Source organism: Equus quagga, chromosome 1 (genome assembly GCF_021613505.1).
Source record: "Equus quagga isolate Etosha38 chromosome 1, UCLA_HA_Equagga_1.0, whole genome shotgun sequence".
Taxonomy (NCBI): Eukaryota; Metazoa; Chordata; class Mammalia; order Perissodactyla; family Equidae; genus Equus; species Equus quagga.
In genome coordinates this window covers 166,371,761-166,393,470 of record NC_060267.1, presented here as the reverse complement: position 1 = coordinate 166,393,470, position 21,710 = coordinate 166,371,761, and the positions used below count along the sequence as shown (strand labels likewise).

General features: G+C 41.9%; 1 protein-coding gene across 1 annotated transcript in view; it reads left to right on the top strand.

Moving 5' to 3' along the window:
- The window catches only part of CPNE4 (copine 4), a 323,198-nt gene that overhangs the window by 183,396 nt on the left and 118,092 nt on the right, over positions 1-21,710 (top strand). Inside the window, exons 3-4 of the mRNA XM_046682225.1 lie at positions 9,619-9,690; positions 12,588-12,662. Coding sequence (XP_046538181.1) covers positions 9,619-9,690; positions 12,588-12,662 — 147 coding nt within the window. The remainder of the gene's footprint in view (positions 1-9,618; positions 9,691-12,587; positions 12,663-21,710) is intronic.

Sequence of the window (21,710 nt, the reverse complement as noted above, 5' to 3'; positions counted from 1 at the left end):
ATCAGACGGGACAGAAAAGAGAAGGAAGGAGCATTTCCTAAGCATCTGTATGTGCCTGATACTGGCATTTTGTTAATACTCATTATGCACGTGATAAACCAGTGGAGCAAATAATATCATCACTATTTCAGAGGAGAGGAAACTGAGGCTCAGAGAGTTTAACCTGCCTGTTCCCACACCAGGGTCCACATATGGGCTTCAGGTGTGATTCTTGCTCTATATTATACAGCAAGAGTGATGCTAGGGGACCAGTGAAGTGCCCCTGGAGTCGTCTGAGTGAGAGGGAACTCCCCTCCCTGGTGAGCTCCTTGAGGGTGAGGACTGATGTGATCACTTTGCATACCTTGTGGGGTTTAGCACAGGGCCTCCATCAAGCCCTGCCGCTGTCATTTGTGGAATGAGGAGAGTGGAGCAGTTAAGGGAATGGACTCTGGAACTGGACTGACTGGATTCAGATCCCGGCTCTGCTGCTTCCTGGTTGTGGAACCTTGAACAAGTCACCTAGCCTCTCTGTAGTGGGCTAAGTGGTGGCTCCCAAAAAGATATGTTTGCATCCCAAGCCCCATAATCTATGAATGTGACCTTATTTGGACAAAGGGTCTTTGCAGAACTAATTAAGGGAAGGCTCTCGAGAGGAGATCATCCTGGATTATCCAAGTGGGTCCTGAATCCAGTGACAAGCATCCTTATAAAAGAGCCACAGAGAGACACAGACAGGAAGAGAGAGGACCATGTGAAGGAGGTGGAGTGATGCAGCCACAAGCCAGGGAACAATGGCAGGCCCCAGAAGCTAGAAGGCACAAGATATGGAAGTGTCCCTTAGAGCCTCCAGAGGGAGGTGGCCCCAGAGACACCTTGATCCCTGACTTCTGCCCTCAAGAACCACGAGAGAATACAGTTCTGTTGATTCGTGCCACCAAGTTGGTGGTAATTTGTTATGGCAGCCTAGCAAACTCTCTGATACACTCTCTGTACTCAGTTTTCTCATCTGTAAATGGGCATATGATAATACTTACTTCGTAGGGCTGTCATGAGAAGGAAATAAATCAATATACATAAGGCACTTTAGAGCAGTAGCTGGCACATCCTAAGCACTCTTGAAGTGGAATTTATTATGACTCATTAATTGCTGTATGATCTTAGTTATCTTAGAGCCTCCAGTCCCTTCGCCTGTTAACTGGTAATAAAAATACTTAGTCTAACAATCTCAAAGTTGGAGTTTGCTTCTTTCACTTAAAAATGGTCAAGGAATGTCTCCAATCTTCCTCTTTCCTATGACTGCTAATATTCGGTTCCAGCTTCACTGAAGACAAGTCACGGCCTGCCCAAGGTGGTGGTTGAAAAGCTGCCTTGTGTCCTCTACCTGCTGCATGGAGATGCGGCTCTTTCTCTTTCTCCTGATTGCCCGTGGTAGGGCTGGGGGATGGGAGCGTGGCTTCTGACTAAAAACTGAGCCAGGTCATTTGTGATAATGATGGGGCCTCACCCCCATCATCAGAGGCAAAGGTGGGTAATTAATACACAAGCAGTCCTTAACGCCCTCTCTGAAATTCTCCCTCCACTCCATCCCTGGCTAATGAAGTCAGAGAAAGGGTAAAAGCCTATAATTACACTTGAAGTAATTAGAACCCTGCTTAATAGGAAGCTTAAGAGAGGCAGCCGAAACCAGTAGATTACCCCTTGCTCCTGTGGTCTGAATCATTCTCCCAGGGGGGGCCTTTAGTAGATCTCCAATGGGCAGTGAGGACTTTACTGAATTTACGTAAAATGTAGATACACACACACATAGACACAACATATGTCCTCTCCCCAGAAGGGCTGAGAAAGCTGCAGCATTGTCCCTTTCTTAGCTCCTACAACTTTACCCATTAATAAAAGTCTAAATCAGCAGAACAGATTAATTTAAAATTTAAAATCCCTTTCTATAAATCTTTTAAATCTGATCATGTTGTGCTAAAATTGTCTACATGCAATTCTCATTTTCTAGCTCAGTGCTTCTTAACTTTAACATGCATGCCAATCACCTGGGGATCTCCTTAAAAGGCAGATTCTGGTTCAATAGGTCAAGGGTGGGGCCTGAGAGTCTGCATTTCTGACAAGCTCCCAGGCCGCACTGCTGCTGCTGCTGCTGCTGCTGAAGGGAGCCAGGCAGGATCAGGAGGGCAGGACGCACTGTGGGGAGCAAGGGAAATGGTCTACTTTGTCCCACAGGTGACTTCCCTTTCCTCCCACCTCGGCAATGATTCCAAACTTCAAATGTGGATCTTGAAAAATGAACAAAATTTGCCAATTGAGGGGAGAGGGCGTAAGTCATCCTAGCGGAGGGAACAGCATAAGAAACACTATAGCTCTTGAAGGTTTTTTTTTTTAATGCTCTTTAAAATACTTTAAAGCTTCCCTTTAGTGCATTCCCTTCCTTTTAGTGCATACGAGAGGCCAGAGTTCCAGGAGTGACTCTGTGCTCAGACAAGATTGTGGTCCTTTGGGTCACCAGTGGGAGCAAGGCAACCAGGAAATGGAGGGAGAGCACCAAGAGAAGGTTCTTCTGCCATGTTTACCTTGAGCAGGTCTGATTTCTGCCAGGTGAAGTGACGATGCCCAGAAGTCTTGGGGAGGCAAATGGGAAAGTGGGGATTTCCCTAAAATCAGCCATCACTGAGGCCATGATTGCATCCTTTCCTGGGACTTTGAACCTGATCCTGGGCTAAGTCAGTCTATTAGTTTCCTGTGTCTACTGTGTCCACTTTTTTGTGATAAAAAATTATCACAAACTTGTTAGCTTAAAATAACACAAATTTATTCTCTCACCGTTCTAGGGGCAAAAGTCTGAAATCAGAGGGTTAGCAGGGCCATGCTCCTTCTGAAGGCTCTGGGGAGAATCCATTCCTCGCCTTTTCCTTGCTTGTGGCCACATCACTGAAAACGTCTGGTGTCTTCAAACCTCTCTCTGCTCTGTCTTCATATTTCTCTTTTGAGTGTGTGTCATCAAATTCCCCAATTCCCTTTTATAAACACACTTGGAATTACATTTAGGGCCTACTTGAATATCCAGGATAATCTCCCCATCTTCAGACCATTAACTTAATTATATCTGCCTAGATTTCTTCTTTTGCTGTATAAGGTAATATACACAGGTTTTGAGGATTGGGGCATGGATATCTTTTGGGAGGTCATTTTTTAGCCTGCCACAGCCAACATTGCTCAAGTACGTAGAGTCAGGGCACAACATGGCCAAGAGCTAGTCTCTGGGGATAAACTGAGGTCTTCTTTCTGTCCTTCATACTCAACCTACTCCTCATACTCACAAATGCCCTTTGTACCTACTGTTCCATCCTCCTGCAGCATCTTCCCTCCCCTCTTTGACTATTCACTTCTCTTCCATAATCCTTCAGATCTGGAGAATTTCCTAAGAAATGCCTTACCCGACCTTCTGGACCAGGCTAGTCCCCCCTCTCATGGCCTGGCATTGCTTCTCTTTGCAGAGTTGGAATTTGACATGTGTTTTGTGTGGCTGTCTCTGAGTGGGCAATGCCCCTTGCCTGCCTGGTGTCATCATTTTATTCTCAACACCCAGCACATAATAGATACTCAATAAATATTGTTCAATGAAGGAATGAATCCTGGCTTCAACTCTTATAAGCTATACATATTAGTCTGTTAGGGCTGCCATAAGAAAATACCACAGACTGGTGACTTAAGCAACAGAAATTAATTTTCTCATAATTCTGGGGGCTGGAATTCCAAGATCAAGGGGTCAGCAGGGTTGGTTTGTGGTGAGGCCTCTCTTGCTGGCTTGCAAACAGCTGCCTTCTCACTGTGTCCTCCCATAGCCTGTCTTCTGTGTGCATATGCAGAGAGAGAAAGATCTCTGATGTCTCTTCCTCTTCTCATAAGGACACCAATCCTATTGGATTAGGACCCCACCCTTATGACCTCATTTAACCCTGATTCTCTCCTTAAAGGCCCTATCTCCAAATACAGCCACACTGCAGGTTAGGGCTTCAACATAAGAATTTTGGGGAGACACAGTTTAGTCCATAATGTTATGTGACCTTAGATAAACCCCTTAATTTCTCTAAGCCTTGCTTCTCTCATCCCAATTGTTTGGGGGCAAGAGAGAATTTGACCATTAAATGACAGTAACTGAGATAATATGTGTGAAGCACTTGACACAGTATCTGACACAGAGTAAAAGTTTTGGTTATTTTCTCCAGAAGCAGACAAAGATTGGATAGTAAGTAGACTATGTGGGAGGTGAAGGAAACACCAGAAGGGGAGAGGAAAAGCGAGACAGGAAAGGGAAAATGGCCAACAAAATAAAGGGTACATTGTCTAACAAATCACCACGGGAGCAACTGGAGCTTCGTCCCACTGGGGAAACTCAGGCGCCTGTGTAGAACAAACACTGCAGAGCCACCCCGACTCATGGGGCAAAGGAGCTGGGGGATTTCTGTACCAAAGTCCATCAGTCACTGGATGACATCCGCTCCCAAGGGTGTTAATCCTCCCACTTGCAGCCTGCTGTGCCTATGGACAGCAGGCATGGATACCAGAGAAAACCTTCAGGCAGAGAGATGCCAATGCTAGCTGTTGGAAGCCCAGTCAGCTCTGAAATAGTAAGGCCTGAGGGAGCCTGCTCAGGTCTTCCTCTGTCTGCTACAGTGGGCCATCAGGAAACTCTGGTTTTCTCTGTAGTGGTGTAGTAGTAATTGTACTAGCAGTTTGCAGAACACTGGAGATGCTGCTTGACAAAAGGGTTCGAAGGCCAAACAAGTGTAAGGAATGCTCAAGTGGTCGTCCTCAGAGGAATTCGCAACTAAAACTCTATGGTGTCCTCCGGTTGCAATCTTAAACTTTTTCTCATCCTGTGATTTCCAAACAAAGACCTTTTCAAGACTTACCTTTTAAGGAATGAAAGTTCTCTGATGCATGCTTTGGGAATTATCAATTCTGGCTGATAGAGATGCGAGTGTCAAGTATTATAGAAATGCTTTGAGTCTGTTCACCACTGTAGCCTCAGATCAGTGCCTGACACAGAGAAGGTATACAGTGATTATTGTTGCAACAGAGCCTTAAAGAAATTCCAAAAAAGAATCATAAGGATATTTTCAGTAACAGCAGTCTTATGGAAAATGTCTGTCTAGTTCCCAAAATGATTGTTTGAAAGAGAGTTCAACTGAATATTCCTTGTTGAAATATTGGCCGAAATGTTTTTTGTTCTCCTGGCTTTATTGCCCTTCATCTAAATGAAGCAGTGGACTTTCTTGAAAAATGAAGTCCCATGCTGTTGGAATATTGTCCACCTCACAGGGGGAGAAGCACTTCCTCCCCAGATGCCTGTGTGAACGCAGGTCAGGGACTTAATGGTACTAATGTCCCTCCAGTCTGATTTTGCTAAAACGAGTGTTTCAACTTCTATTGCCTCCCCCTACACTTCACCCTTTTGTTGGATGCTAAGGTTTGCAGCTGTGACCCCAATATAGGGTGAAAAGAATCAAATTAGAGTGCTTCTGACAAGTGCATCCCCTTTAGCCTGATGCCAGGCAGAGCTGGCTATTTGTTGGCCTCAAATGTCAGCTGGGACCAGTGTGAGTCCTTGTCACTATTTCTCATCCTCTGACAAGTCCTAAGGCCTGTCTGAGCCTGATGCAGTTGCTTCAGCTGCAACAAAGCATACGTGAGAACTGGGATTTGCAACAAATAGGCTTTTCTCTACAGACCCCGGCTCCAGCTGGGCATCCGTACTATTTTTGTCCAACAGTCCTAAGAATGGCAACATCAACGGCAATTCCTTGTTTGTCGATCATTATTTCAATGAAAGGTTTGAAACTCTAATTATTACTCATTCTTTGGAGCTGAGATAGAGGCCTGGGGGCTGTAAAATAAGTTTGTTTGATTTCCTGCTTGATTAGCCACTTGTATACCCTAATGCCCATTTCTTAAGAAGGAATATTTCCTGGGAAATTGCTTATCTTCCTAGCTTTTGTAAAAGTCAGGTGCTGGTACATAGTAACATTCTCTTCAGACCCTACAAATGGAAATGCTGGCATTTCTAAATAGGTTAAGAGCGAAGAGAGAGAACTCTGACCATCCAGGTTCTCGAGGGTTAAGGCCCCCTGGTCTTCCTTGAAGAAAGATAATGTGGATCTTGGAAGACACAGCCTGTAGAGATGGTCTCCCCATACCTGCTGACCGAGTGAGTGGGTTATTATGGTGCTGAGAGGGTTGTTGGTGTCACTTAGAGTCATAGGGCTCCGTCATCAATGTGGATGATACACATTGACAATGGATAGAAGTGTTTCTGAGACCAGATTTCTTTGGGAAACAGGGATATGTTGCCCTTCTTTAGTCAGTTGTTGGCTTGGCTACTGCTTACCATTGACCCTTATTTGGTCATTTAGTCGTGTGTCTTCCCCCCTCCTTTGCTGAAAACCCCCTAGAGAGAAACTATAAAGTCTTCCTAATGCCTTTTTGCTGTTTGTCTTCCGTGTTTCCTTTGTGTCCTGATTCATCTCAAGTTCAAGAATAACGTCTACGTTATTCTAGGAAACGGTAACCTTTCTAGAATAAGTGATAATCTGTGAATGGGGAGAGGAAGGGATCATGATTTTTGTCTACAGGACAAAACCACTGGAACCTTCTTAATGAGTAGGGTGGAAAAGGTGAGGAGTTTGGATTCAGAATTAACCATAGGAAGGAACGTCAATTCCTTTATCATCTGAAGTTTTTTTATGTCATTTTCCTGATAACCAGATATAAATTTTAAGAAACCTATGTTCTCAATCACTGTGCCCTTAACCAAGGTCAATGTCATCAGATTACTACCTTCTTGAAGTTTAACTTGATTATTTCTTTACAATCATGTAAACATGTTTATATATTGTGGATTAAGCACACTAACATGAGCTCTGAGGCTCAAAGGCAAATGCATATAGTGCAAATCCAGCTGTGAAAATTTTCTGAATCTATATCATGAGTTTTCTTACCAGTCATAATGTAGCAAAGGATCAGTTTCTGGAGTCAGACCTGTGCTCAAATCCCTGCCACACCACCTGTTAGCTCTGTAGCTCTGGGAAAGTTACTTAGACTCTCTGTGCCCAGTTTTCCTCATCTATAAAAGGAAATTAATAATACCAAATTTGTGGGGTTGTAAAACTAGCCATAAAGTGACAGCTAAAACAAAAACCTTACTCAATTTCTCATTCCTTTCAGATTCTATTCTCTCTCTTCCCCACTTTATAGCCAAACTTATTGAACAAATTGTCTTCATGTGCTCGCTCCATTTCCTTCCCTCCTCATCTCCTCTTTACCCTACTCCAATCTGTTTTCTGCCTTAACCTGAGCACATGTTATTTGCCCCCAAACTTACTTTCCTCTTCCCATGTCCTTTATTTCAGTGAAGGGCACAGCCATCTGGTCCAGGGATGCATTTATGATGCCTCCCTCTCTCTCCATATTCAGTCTGTTTCCAAATTCTGACCATTTTACACCTAAATATCTCATAAATCTGGCCTCTTTTCTCCATCTCCACGGCCACCATCACTTCTGGCCTGGACTACTACAAGAGATTCTTAAGTGGTCTACTCTCATCTACCCCACCACCTAGACATTCATTGTCCCCTCCATGACCAGTACATCTCTCCTTTATGACGTTATACTTTTTGTTTGACCTTTTGGTTAATCTCTATCTCCCCCGCTAGAATATAAGCTCCATGAGGTCAGATATCGCATCTGACTATGCTAAGCATCAAGTCTGGCATAGAATGAGGGCTAAGTATCAGTAGAATGATTAAAGCATCTGCCGCATAATACGTACTCCTTAGATGGGAGTTCCCAACGTTGTCATTGTCATCATCATCATCATCCTCACCAGGAGATTTTTTACAGAACTACTCTTTCCTCTTCTGATTATAGCAGACTGAACATCAGGATCTTTAAATCTGCTTGGATTAGGGACGTTCTCTGAACGTTTTGCATTTGACATTAGCACACTAATAATATTTTCATTGCTCTGACACAGAGACAAAAATGTATAAGGATTTCAGAGAATGAGTTTGTCTCCCTGCTTTTCACAGTGATCTCCTTTGCTATCTTTCTGTAAATACATGTATTGTTACCTGTTGCTACATAAAAAATTACCCCAAAACTTGACAGCTTAAAAAAACAAACATTTATTGGGGCCAGCCCCATGGCCGAGTCATTAAGTTTGCAGGCTCCACTTCTGGTGGCCCAGGGTTTTGCCAGTTCGAATCCTGGGTGTGGACATGGCACTGCTCATCAAGCCATGCTGAGGTGGCATCTCACATGCCACAACTAGAAGGACCCACAACTAAAACTATACAACTATGTACCGGGGGGCTTTGGGGAGAAAAAGAAAAAATAAAATCTTAAAAAAATAAAAAAGAAAAACATTTATTATCTCACAGTTTCTGTGTGTCTGGAATCGGAGGGCAACATGGCTGGGTCCTCCGGGTCAGGGTCTCTCACAAGGCTGCTGTCAAGATGCAGTTATCTCAAGGCTCAACTTGGGGGAAGACCTGCTTCCAAGATTGCTCATGTGGCTGTTGGCGGGCCTCAGGTTCTCACTGGCTGTTGGCTGGAGACATCAATTCTTTCCCACCTGGGAGAGAGAGAGAATGAGAAATGGTGTGTAAGAAGAAAGTCACGGTCAGCTTGTAACCTAATCTCAGAAGTGATATCCCAACACTTTTATGGTATTCTGTTCATTAGAAGCAAGTGACTGGATCCATCCTACACTCAAAGGGAGGAAATTACACAATGGTGTGAATACCAGGAGGCAAGGATCACTGGAGACCATCTTAGATAAAGGCTACCTTCCACAACAGGTGGCTTTGTCCTCCCTAGGCAAGAGGGTGGCTTTCACTTGATTCTTTTAAACCTTTTCTCCTTTGGGAATCATGGGTTGCATACCCATCAGGGCCTCAATGCCTTGCCACCCTTCTCTTTCAAAAAAGGGAGAAAGCAGGGAAGAGGCAGATGGGGCACATTCTGCTAAGAATACCTCCCAATATAATGATGATTTTAGTTGTCTTTGCATGTTGTGCATTGACACTGAATCATGGAGAAGACCTCAATTACTCCTATTGGCTTGTCTGAGCATCAGTTTCTTGCTGACTGACTTTATAGCTTCCTAATGAATATATTAAAAATAGAACTCTAGAGATTATTGGTACAGAAGGTATATATTTAGACCTTGGGTTTCTTTCCCTCCCTGCACCCCATCCCCTACTTTGCACAGAGGTTTTAGTGCTAATTTGAGGTCATTCTGAGACTTCATCTACTTTATCTTAATGTACACATCAACATTTTCCATCTAATTTTGATATAAATGCCTCAGTAACAATGAAGCCACCTCCTAATTGACTGAATTATCTGTAATTCCTGAGCACTCACTCTCTTATATCACATGCCACAAGAGGAAAGAAGGAAATAATCTGTATTTAGGAGAGGTTTCTAGAAAAACTTTGGAAAATAAATAGACATAGATGTCATAATTTCAAGTAGAGCTGTGAATGCAGCATTTTGTAGAAGCAAAACTAGCAAGTAGACCTGCCGTTATATGACTAGCATCTCCACCTTTTGTTTTCTTTTGTACAGATTGTTTCCCAGAGAAAGCTGTCCAAATCCTTGTTGAAGCACGGGAACACAGCAGGGAAATCCTCCATCACGGTAAGCCCTCCCCAAGCAGCCATCTGCCCAGGTGCCCGGATGGAGTGGCTGATCCAAACCAATTGCGTGGGAAGCAAACCCTCTGGCTACTGGGAGGTGATGCCAGAACTGCGCGACTAGCCAAGTCACTCCTTTCTTTTTTCCTTCTTTCTCCTTCCTGCCAATGCAGTTGTGACTCTTCCCCCTCTAGGAAAAGGGGTAGAAAAAGGATTTGACAGTGAGGCCATTCACTTCTACTAAGCACTTCCACAATTAATATGTAGGTTTTAGAATGGAACAAAGATTTATGGAGCGCAATAAGAGTATGGAATTGGGGTTTTCAAATCATCAAAGCTACCCATCCTCGCCTCTCATTTTTTTCAGAATTAAAATTTGGTCTAATAGCATTTACTCCAAGGTTTGGTTTGTTGCCTAAGAACCCGAGGGGCCAGCGTTCAACTCTCCTCTTTACTGTAATAGTTTGGAGCTGTGCTGTGTTGTTCGGCAGCCACTAGGCACACGGGATCATCTAAACTTAAATGAAATTATTTAAAATTAAATAAAATCAAACATTATTCCTCACTCAGACTAGCCACATATCAAGAGCTTAATCGTTACATGTGGCTAGCAGCTACTGTATTGGACAGTGCAGATTACACAACGTTTCTGTCATCATAGGATGTTCTACTGGGCAATATTGGAAGTATTTCTAAGTAAAATCTTGAATTTTCAAGTAGAACTCAAATATTTGAAATTTTAGCATCTTGTATTACAGTCCTTGAGAAAGGTAGAGAAAGTGGTCTAACCATTTAGCTGTGTGTACAAAAAAAAAGAAAAAAGTACCAGGAGAATCTGAATTTCTAGAAAGGCAAATTGCCGGGAGGCAAACCTCCTGACTTCCTTTGAACACTCCTTTTTAGCTTGAAGGTGACTGATTCATTAAAAAAACTTTTTAAGCCATTTTTTAAAGGAAAAATTCAGAAGGATTCCTAGCAGTGAAAGTTTTGACCATTCTCACAAGAACTTACCTGAGTTTGTTGCCTGAGTGTTTTAAATGACGCAGTCACGTCAAAGCTTCTTTTTCACTGCCATGTTCAATCATGAACAAATGGTTCAAATGGTCTTTGAAGACCCCACTGGTGCTCTAAAAAGCCGTGGACCCAAGGGCTTTCTTTGAAAGCCCACAAACCCAGAGAAACCTTGGGATGGTAGACCCAGATTTGTGATGGTTCTTTCCCAGAAGAACAAAACGTCATCTTTTTTTTGGTGAGGAAGATTCTCTCTGAGCTAACATCTGTTGCCAATCTTCCTCTTTTTTTTTTTTTGCCTCAGGAGGATTAGCCCTGAGCTAACATCTGTGCCTGTCTTCTGCAACTCTGTATGTGGGTCACAGCCACAACATGGCTTGACAAGGGGTGTAGGTCTGTGCTCAGGATCTGAACCTATGAACCCAGGCCACCAAAGCAGAGCATGTCATCACACTTAACCACTACGCCATGGACCCGGCCCCCAAAATCTCATATTACTACCTTTTCTCTAAGACGTCTTAGACATTTTCTTCCTCCACACTTCTTAATTTTAAATATTTAAATACTCCTCTTAACCTTGAGTCCTTGGATCAAAACAATGGCTTCAAGAGCCTCCGGAAAACACTTGAAAATATGTGCAAAATTTTCTAGGCTTCTGCAGGTGGAGATCATAACTTTCATCATCTTTCCAAAGGTGTCTGTGAGCACAAAATAGTTGAAGACCACTGCTCAAGTGGAGTATAAGAGGCATTAAAGTGATAAGCGATGAAAGAGGACTGAATGAAAAATCTAAATAGGATGGTTCCTGGTTTATCAAGCAGCTTTTGAGTTTTTGCTGTGTATCTGGACTCATCTTCCCTACTCCTCAGTTGCTCACACTTTGTGGGAGGTCTTTCCCTCTTTAGACAACCTTTTAAGCTTTAATATTAGGTATAAAATAATATTTTCCAGAGGCTGCCAGTGTGTACTCAGAACAGATGAAACCAACTCATAATGGAAAAGTCAAGCTCAGATAGAATGGAGATAAAATTAAATTACAGCTCATAACCAATTTGATAGGGGTGTTCATGTGCTAGGACTTCTGAGTGCATGGTGAGGTCCTAACATTTATAAATGCTTTAACCTATAGGAAACTAGACCCTAGATTTTTCTCGTTTTCTTGTTGTTTTTCTCCTGACTTTTTTCACCCATTTCTGCTCCAAGGCTTTTAGAATCACTGACTATTAAATATTAGAAACTGGTTTATTGTGAAAGAGGCTCTTAGATAATATTATCTCTTCACTTGTACCAAAATCATTGCCAGGCATTCTCTATTCTTGGGAGTTAAGGGCTTAGATCCTTGTTCTCTCTCTCCTGTTTCAGAAAACCCAGGGACCGTCTTTTTGAAAAATAAGAATTAGAAGATTTCTTTGATAACCATATAACCACTGGTCTGTAAAGGACATAGGGACTAGTTTACTCCTCCATCCCTTGTTGGTCTACTCAAAACAGTGGAGAAATATTGCTGCTCCTCCTTTGTAACTCCCCCTGCCAAAAATATATATGTATAATAATTATTTATGGAAGTGCCATCCAATGCTTTGTGCAATTCTTTTAACGAAAGAAGCTCTTCCTAATCGCTGCTCCAAATATCTCTTACTCCAGCTCACCCCTCATCTCTCATGAGATGAAATCTCAGCATAAATGAAATCCAGTTATCTACTGCTCTCTAGTCTAAGCAGCGCTCTTGTACACCTGGAAATGCTGTGCCGGGTTCACTAGAGTTGTGGCAAACTCCTTGTCCAACATCAGTCTGTGGATTTTTGGACCAAACATAAGCTAAATTTGTTCTTGAATTCCTTGGCTCAGTGGCTCAACCACTATTACAGCTGATGCGTGCTTTTCCTTTAGGTGATTGCTGAAGAATTATCTGGCAATGATGACTACGTTGAACTTGCGTTCAATGCACGGAAATTGGATGACAAGGTAAAGTGTTTGGCATTAACCTTATTGAGGGAAGTAATAAAGCTAGCACACAAAGTTTAATCAGATTTCTCCCTGTGGCTACTTTTTCCCTTTCAACCCACATTATTAGACAGATGAAAAGATTCCAGAGAGGTCTGCAAAGTAAGACTTCCCAAAATTGAGAAGCAGTTAATGAGAAGAGGGAGGGACTATAATTGAAACAGACCAATTTTATTACACCTACACTGCATTTGTTCCCAAATGCCACGGGTCAGGTGTGCACAGGTAAATATGATTTAACCTCATTGCTAGGGACATTTCAAAGAAAAAGAAAAGACGTGAAATGAAGAAAAGTGATGTTTATTAATCACCCATATTTGCCAGGTACAGAGTTAAGAGCTTTTCATGCACTATCACACTTAGTCATTTTTATAACTCCCATGTACCAGGTACCATCATTAACCGTGTTTTGCAGATGAGAAAACAGATTCAAAGATGAAGCAACTTGTCTAAGCTCACTCCATGTGATAACTTGGGTCCAGATAACCCAAGAAACAGATGCCAAGACAGGATTAAATATGCAAGGATTCTATCAGAGGAAATGCCTGGGTGGGGAACATAGGGAGGAAGTCTAGGAGAGTTAACAGACCACAATGCAAGTCTGACCATGAGTAAAGGAGAGCGGGAGAGAAGGGTGGGTAGCAGTGTCCTGGAATGCCATGCCGTCTAAGGAAGGTTCAGCAAGGCCACCAAGGAGTCCTGGAGCCAAAACTCAGCCAGCAAGAGAGTGCCTAGTCTCCCATGCCTGCCTTAATATCCCCTACACACGCAGTCACTGGCTGGAAGCAGGCCATGGGAAGGCTGGCCTCAGTACAAATGCAAGGATGGATTTCAGAGCCCAGCAGCTGGGGTCTTTGGTCAGTTATGCTCTTCATGCCACCATACCCTGCTAGTAAGTGGTAAAACTGAGGTTTCAGTTCCATGTCAGTCTGATTCCCATCTATATTCTTTCTATTATGTCTTGCAACTTCCACCTAATCACAGGCCATGTTAGTCCTGTATATAGAGAAAAAGGTCTGCAGTCTCCACCTCTCAAAAAAAAGACCCATGTCCTCCCCAACCTCACCATATATTTATAATTTCCCTCCAACCATATCCTCAACTCAAAAAACACGTCACATCAATAAAGGTATTCACAAAGGACTCCATTCTCTAGTACAACTAGAGAATAGGGGATTTTGGGATGTGGCACCACTTTTTCAGTTACTTACAGGCATTAGGCTGGAAAAGGTAAAGCGATGTCTCAGCAATTCCCTAAGGTCTTAAGCAGAAGCTTATATCCCAGCATAGCCCATTCACTTTCACCTACAAAAAGTACTTGGCCCATTTATACATTCATTAATTGTCTCATTTATTCATTTATTAGCTTATTCATTATTCTTTTACCAAACCTTTGTTGCATGCTTGCTATGCATCAGGTGGTGGCAAAAAGACATACTGTAAACCCCTCTCACACCCGCAACCTGGAATTCACCATCTAACTAAGTGAAACAGAAATTTAAACAACCAATGATATAATCATTCTATAGCCATGGTAGGATGTAAGTGATGTATAATCGGAGCGTCCCGAACAAGGTAATTCACTCTGCCTGGGGACATCAGGAAAGACTTTATCCTTGTGAACAAATTACATTTGGACTTTTTAGTGTCCTGAGTAGATTGTGTGAAAGTTTCACAGACTGCTACCTTTTGACATTAGCGTGAGCTGGGCACTGGGAGCTGCAGTGTGCATTGACGTCAGTTGAGTGTAAGCTTTTAACCTTCACTTCCTTGTGACTGTTATGCTCGTGCTCCCCCATCATCTCCCCAAGTTTCAGAATAATTCACTAAACTGCTTTGTAGTATCTTTCCTGGTGCCATTAGAAGCCATTGGGTCAGTGTGTAGCTGTTTTAAGCTACTCACTTAATGGCTTATAATGGCTTCTTTCCACTTAGTAGTCTCTTAAGTACCTCTCATTTGTCCTCTAACTAACTTATGTCGCAGTGCAAAGGGGCTTGGGAGGTTGTTAGTGGCCCATCGACTCTAGATGTTTGAATGGTTTCTGTTCGTTCAAATGAGCACTTGCTCACAAAACTGAAAGAGCCCCATGCAGCACTTAATATGATTTTAGGTTGCCATTCCCACCCTTGGCTACACTGATTGTCCAGGGCCCTGGTCACTGCAGAGCCTCAATGCTCCAGCGCTGTAGACCCCAGGTCCTTCATAATGTAGTGGTATCTTGCCCAGACTCCTTAGTAATCCAGAGAGCAGCCATTCTTTGTTCAGAACAAAACAGAGGCCCTTGCTCCAGTTTGGACTGGAAGGTGAATAGTCGCAGGTGGAAAGAGGGCAAAGTTGCAGAATTAAGGAGTAAGATGATACCATGAAGATCTTCTCACACAACCTCTTTAGAAAACAAAGGCTCAGCAAGGTCTGATGACTTACCCAAAGACATTATTGCTGCATTGGTTATCTACTGCAGCATAGCAAACCACCTGGAAACCTAGTGACTTAAATTAACAACTGTTTTATTTTATGTCATAATTTTGAAGGTCAGAAATTCAGGCAGGGTTCAACTGGGCAATACTTCTGCTCCTTATGATGTTGACAGAAGTCACTCAGTGATACTCAGCTCATGAAGGAGCTTGTCCAGAGAGTCTGGTCTAGCTTTGCTCACATGCTTGGCACATGGGGTGGCTGAAAGGCTGGGCTCAGCTGAGTCAGTCAACCAGAGTGTATACATCGTGGTCTTGGGTTAGTCACACTTCCTACATGGTGGCTGGCTTCTCTCAGAGAGAACATCTCAAGAGAACCAGGCAGAAGCTGTGTGGCCTTTTCTGACCCAGCCTTGGAAGTCACCCATCATCACTTCTGCTGCATTCTGTTGGTTACAAGTGAGTCATAAGGTCAGCCCAGAGTCAAGGAGAGGGGAGTTAGTCTCCACACCTCGATGGGGGAGTGGCAAAGTCATGTCATAGAAAAGTATGTGGATAGTGGACGTTATGGTGGCCATCTTTGGAAAATACAATCTTCCACAACATTTTTGTGATAGAACCAGAATAAGACAACGTAATTATTTCATGTCACAGATGGAAAAATAGTTCCCAAAGGTTCTCAAGGAGGACCTCTTTCTAGCTTTTAGCATTAAATGATGTAACTACCTACATTTTAGCAGTTGAACTTATATCTTTTAATTGAGAAAACGTATCATGACTAAAAGCAACTGAGAAAAGCTCTTAATTTAAAAAATTCTGTTAATTATCATGACAGCAACTAATTTCTATATATATGTGAAAATTGTAGTATAAATATGTGGGGAAAATATGCTACATCTAATTCAGACAACAATTATAGGAGATATGGATCTCCAGTCCTTTTGCAGTAATTCTGGTAATCCCTGGGTATCCAAATGCCTCCAGTCTAATACAGTAGGAATCCTCCAGTCTAATACAGTTGCCTTCTTTTACAGGAGAGAACATCGAGGTTCAGAGATGTGAAATGACTTACCCCAAGGCCACATACACACACATATGCACACTGAGAAATAATCAATGACAAAGAGGGACTCAATCCAGTTGCCTAACTAAAATCTAAATCTTCCTTCAGGGTAGAGGGCTAATGATTAATGAACACAAGTTGGACTGGTCTCAGGATACAGTGGACTTGGTAATGTTCCCATGTAATTCAAGGAAGTAGGAAGCCGCAAGAAGGAAGTTGAGGGTGTACAATAGGCAGCAGTCCTCAAAATGTGGTCCAAGGCCCCAAGACCCTTTCAGGGGAATACGTGAGGTCAAAACTATTTTCATAATAATACTAAGACATTGTTTTCCTTCTTCACTCTCATTCTCTCACATTTGTATGGTGGTTTTCTGGAAGCGACATGGTGCCTAATGTCACCACAGATTGAACGCAGAAGCAGGTGTTCGAATCCTGCTGCCTTCTATTAAGCCAGGCATTAAGTTGATTTGCAAAACTATAAAATAATACCATTTTCCCGACTATTTTTTAAATCTGGAAAATATAATTATTTTCCATTAAAGGGGCTATTTTTGTTATGATGTAGTGGGTTTATTTTTATTATTTTTAAAATGATGTAATAAATGAATATTTTTTAAATTTCCATTTTAATTTACAATATGCTAGACATTGATAGATATAGCCCTCAATAACAAAAGCTCTTTTGCTTCCTCAATAAATTTTAAGAGAGTAAAGGAGTCCTAAGACCAAAAAGTTTGAAAACCACCGTTGTAGGGAATACCAGAGAGCACTCAGAACTTTTTCAAACCACAGCGACAAAGAAATGCCCCTTTTCTTTTGATAGAAATAGTTTTTAACTTGCCTTTCCAATGCTGTTCAGCAGACCAACAGCCATCTACCTAAGATGGAAATCCAGAATCCTTGAAGTCTGAGAGGTAGTCCTCAATGAGAGCCACACATAAAGTAGGTTAGGTATGCAAAAAATAACTAATTTATCTAATGTTAATGCCATTCATTTAGTGGAAAGATGAGATTTCTAACTTCTGAAGCACATTTATTACATCAGCACCTAGCTGGCAACTAATCTAACGAGTAAGTAGAGATATGAATGTTATCGCTTTGGAACATTCAAGCTGACAAAGTATTTTTTCTCCTCCCTTTCCTGAGAAAGTATTCATGTTGGTGTGTTGGAACTGGCTCCCAACACTGGTGGTCTCCCCACCTATAATAGTAATCATTATAAACTGCATTTTTAGCGTTCCCGTGGTGATAGTTCGATGGAGTGCTATATAAACAAACAAATGTGTCTCTAAAGCAGAGGTCGGCAAACTGTTTCTATAAAGGGTCAGAAGGTAAACATTTTAGACTTTGCAGGCCATATGGTCTCTGTCCCAACCAGAGTTCTGCCTGAGAAGGCAGCGTGAAAACAGCCATAGACAATACCTAAATGAATGAGTGTGGCAGTGTTCCAATAAAATTTTATTCACAAAGGCAGTCAATGGGCCGGATTTAGGCCATGCACCATATGTTGCTGGCCCCTGTTATAGGCAATGTTAAATTCTTGCCTACTATGCTGTGATTTTACTATGTTCAAGTATGAAAACTTATCCAGCCTGCATTAATGATAGCCAATTATAATTAATGAGCATCTACAATGCACCAGCTATCATGTCTAACCTACATTATCTCCAAAACTCATAACCTTATTCCCAAAGGTGAATATTATTATTTCCATTTTACAGATGAAGCATAGTGAGGTTAAATGATTTGCCCAAAGTCACAAACCTAGGAAGCTATAGAGTCTGGATATGACCCCACATCTTTCAGACAATCTTTTCTAGTTTCAGTATTCTATTTTCAAGATCACTGTAGTGGAAATGCACTGCTTCCTTCTCTATTCCAAACCTCAGCTGATTGCTTATTACCCTCTCACTTGACTAAATTTCTTTCATATTGGACTAAAAGGGCAGAGTAACATGGCCTCCAAGTTATTAAAAAATTTCGCCATACCAAACTTCAGTATGCCTATATTATTAATCTTCACTGTGCTGAACTGTCCCGAGGGCCATCTTAATGTTGATGGTCAAGCAAAGAAAGCTGAAAATTCCAGACTGTGGTCAGGTCGCCGTACAGTTAGACCCAGAGTTGTTGTTTCTAAGCTACAAATGTCTGACTGTACATTTAAGATATTTTTGAGCTGCTAATGAGTTGTTTTATTTCCAGGAATCAGATGCCTTCTTAATAGTAATCATCCCCGATATCTGTAAAGGGCTTTACCAAGTGGCCTCATGCGTTCTCTCTTTTATTGATAATAATCAAAGCAGCAACACTTTTTGAGTGCTATGCTTTCTGAATGACAGGTGCTGGAGTCAACACTTCACGTGTGTCAGCTCCTCTAACTCTTCCACGTTGCCATGAGGCAACAGGTGATACCCTCTCCATTTATGGATAAGGAACCTGAGCCTTAGAGATATTAAATATCTTGCCCCAGATCATCCAGATGGTATATGGTGGAATCACAATTTGAAAGCAGCCCCAAAGCCAGCGTGGTGATAATAGATTTTCAGTTACTTAAGGGCAGAGATTATATCTGATCTTTCTTTCCTTGATTTATAGTAAGTCCTTCTGACAACAACTCCATGCTAACCCTAAGTAATATTTTGAAAGAACGTGAAATAAAATAGAAAAAGTGTTGCAACATACTTCCAAGAGAAAAAAATACAGCGCTAAAGTGTATGTAGAGTATGAGTACAAATATTTTTTTTTTCTTTTTTGCTGAGGAAGACTGGCCCTGAGCTAACATCCATGCCCAACTTCCTCTATTTTATGTGGGACGCCTGCCACAGCATGCTTTGCCAAGTGGTGCCATGTCCGCACCCAGGATCCGAACTGGCAAACCCCAGGCTGCCGAAATAGAATGTGCAAACTTAACCGCTGCACCACCAGGCCAGACCCTACAAATATTTTTTTAAAAGAAAAAAAGAAAGGAAAGTTATGTTTAGATTCCAGAAAAATGTTTACTAAAATCTTATTGATAACTGTGGAGTTGTGAGAGAGATTATGGACTATTTTTTTCCTTTTTTCTGTTTCAGTCATCTTTCCGTTTTTTCTACTTTTAAATAAAAATGATAACAAAAGTTTAAAATTACCATGAAAAGAAAAAGAAAAAGAAAAAGAACTGAGGTCCTCCAGTGTGGTCAGAAATTTTTAAGTACAACTCACAAACATATTCCCTGAGGGATCAAGCACCTATGTAAGCAGGCAAAGCCTGGAGCTTCTAGAGGAGAAACCCAAGAGCCCCTAAGAACAAGCTGACGTGGCCCACACCATTAAGGAACAGAGGCGGGAGGGAGGTTCTAATTCTTTGAGATGAGTGTTGAAACAGAAAGAGACCCAAGGGACAAATGTGTGGAGTAAATGTGTAGAGGTAGGAATCAGCTAGAAGTTTATCTGGGAGGAAAACAGGGGCCATTTTGGTGGAGAGACAAGATTTGCAGCACAAACTTATTGAGGAAAGCAGCCATTGTGGGTTCTTGACAAGATGAAGGCCGTGGTAATGAGGCACCTTCAAAAATAGAGCAGAAGGGTATTTTCCAGACTCTGGGTGTTGCGGAGCTTGGTGTTGGGTTCCGGGTTGGGTGGGGAGGACGGCCATGGGGAAGACAGATATCCCCACCTCCCATGGCTTCTCTTTCTAAGGTATCCGACCAAGTTTCTAGGCTGATCTTCTTCACTCCAGGGCCAATAGTATTATTTTTCTGCTCAAAATCCTTTAGTGGCTCCCACTGCCTCTCAAAGCAAGTGCAAAGACTTCGGATGAGCATTTAAGCCCTTTACTTCATGGAGCTGGCTTTGCCAGCGTTGTCTCAAACTCCTCCCCTACACATCCTTAGGCTGCAGTGGAATTAAGCTACTTGGCATGCCCCCTTTATGTTTATTGTTTCACACCTTCACTCTCCTGTCCCCTCCCTAGAAACATCCTCCTCACAACCATATTTTCCAGTCAAAATCCATCAACTCCCCTTCCTCTTTGTTATACATTTATTTATCTATTTGTTCATTCATACATACTTAGCCCTGGGTTATATTTATTTGTGTCCTTGTCTTTCCATCGAACTAGATGGTGCTTTGGAGGGCTGAGAAGAGATTTATCCTTCCTTGTATCTTAACATCAAGCACAAAGGTTCCATGATCAGTATATCCTCTGAGAATATTTTGTTGAGCCGAAGACTAGGATGGCTATAGGCTTTATTCTGCTTTGCCGCAGTCTAGATTTCTGAGGGGAAAAAATCACCTGGTGAAATACATAATGAGAGTGTGATGACTAAGTCTGTTACTCAGATAGCTCCTATCCTATACCAGGTGTTCATGTCATTCTTTTATTCATGTATTCATTCGTACATTCAATAAACACTGTGTACCACTAAAAGCTAGATGCTATGGAAGATGCTGAGGAAATGGTAGAAGTAGAAAGGAAAATGAGATGCAGTCCCTCCTCTCTGAGCATTTATAATCTATTGTGGTAAGAAACAAGTTTAAAAGAAGGGTGTGGATAGGTCTGCTTCCAGTAATAAAGTATCTGTTTGTTTTACATTATTCCTCCACTGAAAACAACTGTAAACATTGGATAAGATACAGGAGACATCTCTTTGAGAGTCTTTAGGCAGTCAAGATTGGAGGAGCCAAGAACCTGGAGAGAAGTGAAAACTCATTGAGGTGATTCAGACATTCTATGCAGATTTTCCACTCAAGACAATTCCTCAAGCCTGATTCGTAAAATACTGTGGATAGAGAAGCTGGGAAGCCTAGCAGAAAATAGCTACTAAGAAATAGAGAAACCGAGCAGGGGTTTTGATAGTCTCATGGAACTGGGGAAGCAAACTGAAGTCCAGGGCTACTGAGAGAGCCAGGGCTAAAGACTCGTAGATGCTTCAGAGAAGGGAAGTGGTCCAAGAGTCTGAGTGACTTCTCCTCTGAAAGCATTCACCAGTTAGCAAATAGCAGCATAGAGAGAAACTGAACAAAAAGCTAGAGCAAAGAGATTGTGGAGAAAAACAGAGCCTTTGAGAGTCTCACAAATGAAAATTAGCATTGAGGGCTTGTCAAGGAGGAACAGCCTTCATAAACACTCAGCCTTTCAGCTGGAGCCCTTTCAGGACTATACCCAAGGAGTAAAGGAATCAGAAATAGATGGGGGCCTTTACAGACTTTTAAGAAACCCAACCTCTAAATAGTTCAATCCTAATTAGATTCAGGTGACTGCCCCCATTCTGACTGCCTGCCAGTAGCTAAAGACTCAACTAAAGCCTTTATAATCTTTTTTACACAGTGTCTATTATTTAATCAAAAATTAACAAGCATATCAAGAGGCCAAGAAACAGATACTAAAAACAGACCCATAGGTGATCCAGATATTGTAGTCATCAGACATAGGCTTTATAATAACTGCAATTAACATGTTTAAGACAGCAGATACATAGCTTCTCAAAGAGCTGGCACTTGAATTGATCTTTGAAGAATACTTTGGATTTCAGTCACCCAAGTTCTTCTCA